This window comes from Lactuca virosa, chromosome 5 (assembly GCF_052849685.1).
Source record: "Lactuca virosa cultivar CGN04683 chromosome 5, Lactuca_virosa_CGN04683_v6, whole genome shotgun sequence".
NCBI classification, from domain to species: Eukaryota; Viridiplantae; Streptophyta; class Magnoliopsida; order Asterales; family Asteraceae; genus Lactuca; species Lactuca virosa.
The window spans coordinates 361,866,289-361,871,639 of record NC_136430.1 but is presented as its reverse complement, the minus strand read 5'-3'; the positions used below and the strand labels follow the sequence as shown (position 1 = coordinate 361,871,639).

At 37.0% G+C, this 5,351-nt stretch overlaps 1 protein-coding gene across 1 annotated transcript; it reads left to right on the top strand.

Moving 5' to 3' along the window:
• Window positions 1-3,616: 3,616 nt before the first annotated feature.
• LOC145113538 (uncharacterized) lies at window positions 3,617-4,108 on the top strand. Its single transcript, XM_079049609.1, has one exon. It carries the CDS (start codon window positions 3,617-3,619, stop codon window positions 4,106-4,108), a length of 492 nt encoding a protein of 163 aa, XP_078905735.1.
• The last annotated feature ends 1,243 nt before the right edge of the window (window positions 4,109-5,351 follow it).

Sequence of the window (5,351 nt, the reverse complement as noted above, 5' to 3'; positions counted from 1 at the left end):
GACAATATGTACGACGTTGTTCCATGTATTTGTCCGGCTGATATCTTGAGAACAGAGGATTATATGATCACTTATCTAAAATGGCACTTCATAGTTCGACAAGGTTTTAAGAGCTACGATTGCTGGTCGATTCCTGAAGTCATACTTGCAACTATAGTTATCAGACTTATCCAAGTGGGAGACTGTTGGATAACGTGTCTAAGTCCATAACTATATTTGGTATGTACTTGACCCGACACGGCATGGTCTATTTGGGTTGGACTTCACCGGAACAATTTGTATGGATAGTCTTTTGAGAATAGTATATTTATGATTTATTAATATATTATAAGTTATAATATATTAATATGAAATCATATTAATTAATTAGTATTGATCAAAAATTAATTTGAAATTAATTTAGTGATCAAAAGAGGTTAGTTAAATATGGATTCTAATAGTATGGGCCAATGGATTATTTAGGATGGGCTAAGCTTGCATGGAAGTCCATGGATAGTCCATGGAGTTTTTAACCCATGGATCCTAAGTAAATGAAAGGTCATGGGTATTAGGGTTTACATGGATGTAACCCTAATCCTCCATACTATATAAAGGTATCCTTAGCACTTGAAATTGGCACTAGTGTGTGAGATAACAAAGGCTAGCCGATTTTTAAGAGTGCATCATACTCTCTCAAGACTTCCAAGTTGTTGTGGTGATTTGTGATTCCACTTGAGGCATTCACATTATTGGTGCTAGGCTCTTAAAGCTCCAAGCAATCAACTACAAGAAAAGGCATGTATTTCTATCTAGATTTTTTTTTGTATAAGAACCTACAATTGCATGCTAGATAGGACAATGCTTTGGAAATCAATTTTGCATGTATAACAGAGAAAACATAGTTCCAAAGCATTTAGGGTTGTATGTGCACCTTAAGGTTGTTAGGATGCTGAAAACCCTTCAGTGGTATTAGAGTCTAGGCTTCTTTTCTATTATATGAGCCTACTAACGTTAAGACTAGCTTAATCTTATATATATATATATATATATATATATATATATATATATATATATATATATTCTTAATCTTATAATAGTATAATAGTATAAGGGTTGAATTTTAAACTTGTAAAATTTTAGGGTTTAAAATTTAAATATTTCAAAATTAAACTTTTAATCAAACTTTTAAATTCCAAAACTTGAGGGCAAGTTTTGAAACTTTTCAAAATTTCAAGTTCATGGCAAGATAATGCAATCAAATAATTCAAATAATTAAAGTTATCATATAAGGCAATAATTATCTAATTAATTGGCAATTATATTCTATTTTGATAAGGATAATCATATCAATTTAATAAAAATCGGATTTTTTTAATCAAAAACGTTTTTGGTAATTATCCCAATCCAAAATAGGCCAAAATCCCGAAAGATCTGCTCTCTGACTCTCCGACTCGCCGAGTCACTGACTGGATTCGTCGAGTTCATCAGGTGACTCGACGAGTTCATCTGTCAGAGGGCAGAAATCTCGACTTTTCAAGCAATGAATGATCAAACAAGGCATACAATACAATAGAAAACAACATAGGCTCTGATACCACTGATGGGTTTTGAGCATTACATCAATCCTATGGTGCACATGCAAACCCTAAAGCTTTGGATCTAGGTTTCTCTAATTGTACATGCAAATCATCCAAAGCTTGTAAACGCTAATTCTAGCATATAAAAAATCGAAAATCATAACTAAACTAGGGTTAGGAAATTACCTTTCAATTGTAGCTTGAAGATCTTGAGCTTTGAGAACCTAGCACCTCAAATGTGATGCCTCTAATGAATCACAAACACCAAAGCAAGTTGGATGATCTTGGAGAGAGGGGAAGGAGGCTAAAAATCGGCTCTTGATCTCTAGGGTTCAAGTGGTAGCCGATTTGTGAAGCCTTAGGGTCCTTTATATAGGTGAGCTGCTAGGGTTTCAGTCAAAACCCTAATTGGATTGCTTAGGCCTTAAGCAGTCCACAGGAACCTTCCAGAAACAAGGCTTGGACGAATTCAATGTGGGCTTTCCCCTTGATTTCGTCCACCCCTTTTTAAGGGATCCACAACCCAAAATCCAATTATCTTATAATTGCAATTCCAGTCCCCTAGGTTCAATTAATATCTTTTTATCACAAAATTAATTCTTAATTAATTCTTGACCAATATTAATTAACCAATATGATTTCTCTTTTAATATATTATTCATATAATATATTAATAAACCATAATAACCTCTTTCTCCGTTAATCATCCAGTCAAGTTGCTCTGGTGAAGGCAACCCAAAAGGACCATGTTACAACCGGGTCAAATACATACCAAATATAGTTATAGGCTTAGACACCTAATCCAACAAAAATTCGTCCCCGGTACCGGTCAAAAGGACCGAAGGGGTAGGCCAACACCCTAATATGCTAGGCCAGGTACCAGTCGAAAGGACCGAAGGGGTAGGCCAGCATCCTGATATGCTAGGCAAGTTACCGGTTGAAAGAGACCGAAGGTGTAGGCCCGCACCCTGATATGCTAGGCAAGTTACCGGTTGAAAGAGACCGAAGGGGTAGGCCAGTACCCAGACATGTTAGATAGTATGTTTATTGTATGGTATGTGGTATTATGGGGGAACTCACTAAGCTTTGTGCTTACGGTTTTCAGTTTTTGTTTCAGGTCCTTCTTCTGCGAAGGGAAAAGAGCTGGTACGATAGCAGCGCATCACAACACGATTTTCCGCACTATGATGTTCTTGGGACTTGTACTCTTACATTATTATCTTATGACTTATTTTGAGACATATGACTTATGGGATTTTATGATATGAATTAACTTAATGATGTTTTCAATAATCCGTTTTATGAATTATTAAATCCAAAATGAAATTTGTGGTCTTGGATTTTGGGATGTTGCACCATAAGTGAGTATTAAATAAGAACATAAGAGGGAATTCAATAAGGTTGGACGGTATGGGCTTGGCAATAAGCTCGACGAGTTCGGCGCACACCAGGCCAACCCCTCGGCTTGCCGAGCTCGGCTCGGTATCTCGGTGAGTAAATGTCGAGTTTGACTATGTTGAGTGGACCAATGGGGTGGTTGGCACCGGCTACTTCCCTTTTTTTCTTAAAAAAAACTCATATAAATACTACAACCCTTAACCATTTTAACCCATCAAAATCAATTTACAACTCATATACACTCTCTCAAAATGTCGTCTTCATCATCTTTATCGGGCATGTTTGATGCATTGCTTGAAACAACCATATAGGTCGTTCAGGAGGCAGAACAGATGATCGATCAACTACAACAAGAAAATGTGGAGAATGCACGTCGGAGGAAGAGAAGATACATACAAAGTTTTCGTGAGGCGGCTAATGAACGCCTCATGCACGATTAATTTGTGGATAACACCACGTTTAAAGGATATATGCGATATCTGCGCAAACCTACTTGTAGCGACATCCAACAATTGTATGCTCATCACTCAAATGTGTATGACTTTCCTGGAATGTTAGGAAGCCCAGATTGCATCCAATGGGCATGGGGTTGTTTTCTGAATGCCCATAAAGGGCCATACACCTGAGGCGATCATGGTTATCCAAACGTTATACTTGAAGCGATGGCCTCACAGGATATGTGGATACGGAATGCATTCTTTGGCTCAGCTGGCTCCCTCAATGACATTAATGTTCTTAACATGTCTCCATTACTTGACGACATTTATAATGGGACTGCACCCAACTCATCCTTTCAAGTAGATGGAACTTCGTATATAAATCGGTATTATCTTATGGATGGGATCTATCTGGAGCATGCTTGTTTTGTGAAGTCATTGTCTTGTCCAAACGATCGTAAAAGGTTGAAGTTTAAGATAGCTCAAGAGAGGGGAGAAATGATGTTGAACGAGCATTTGGAACTTCTTAAATATCCCGCGCCTTATATGGAGGAGAAGAAAATAAGTAAGGTGATGTATACTTGTAACATATTGCACAATACGATTCACAAAGACGAAGGAAATGCAACATGTGAGTATAACGAAAACGAGATTGTTCCACCGACACAAGCTTTTGAGGGTTTTTTCTTTGGAACGACAGAAAATTTATTAACTTAGGGTCATGAAGCCAACCAACCCAAGAAATATTAGCTTTTTGCACCTATTTGAAATCCAAAAGTGACTAAAACTAACAATATCATCAAAAATCTTCGAAAGCTTCGGATTACTCGTTCCAAAAATGAGATTATTTCTAAATCTCCATAAACACCAGAAGGTCGTTAAAACAACCCCATCAAACACCTTTTTAACTAATGTCGTACCAGCAATAGAATCCGCCAAAGAAATGTAAGCCATTATCGAAATCACATTTGGAAGATCTACATTCCACCAATTAGCAATACGCAACCAAATATCTTTTAAAGACAGGCATATGAGAAAGAGATGTAAAATTGACTCCACTTGAGACTAACAAATCGGACACATAATAGAATCAATATCCATACCTCTAGTAGATAATCTTTCTCTATTCGGGATTCTACCTAATCTGAGCCGCCAAAGGAAAATATTAATTTTGATAGGGATCCAAGAATTCCACCTTGTATTAACATCTCCATTAACCAAAGAACCTGCATCAATGAAAGAACGAGCCGATGAAACCATGTACATATATTTGGTATTAAGCGACCAACCTAGACGATCTGGAAAAGAAGAATTAGAAACTGAACCGAGAATAGATATCATCTCATTCCATTGAGTCTCTTTCATCCCACCTCTCGCCATCCTGCGTAAAGAAGAAAGAAAAGTATCCTCAACCACTCTATCGATACCTCCAGCTTCTTTTTGCAAGTCCAGAGCATATATACGGTGGAAAATAATAGCTAAAGGAGTCTCTCCCACCCAAATATCATACCAAAATCGAGTATTTTTCCCATCTCCAATCCGAATAGGACAGAAAGGAAGCAGGTCCAACCCTTTATTCCTCAAACTGTCTATCACCTTTAAAACTCCTAACCATGAAGACATAGAATAATAACCACGATTTGAAGAAATAGTTTGTCGGGTACCATGAATACAATTAACAACCTTAACCCAAACGGCTTCCGAGTAGTGAAAATACCTCCATTTCCATTTGAAAACCAAAGACCTATTCGAGGCATAAATACTTCCTATACCCAACCCACCTTGTTTTCTAGATAAAGTTTTATCCCATCTAAACCAGTGCATCTTTTTATCACCCAAATCTTTGCCCCAAAATAAAGACGATTTTAAAGACTCAAGAGTTTTTAGAATCGATAAGGGAATCGGAAAAACAGATATGAAATAATTACCAATGCTTCCCAAAACTAATTTTACCAAATTT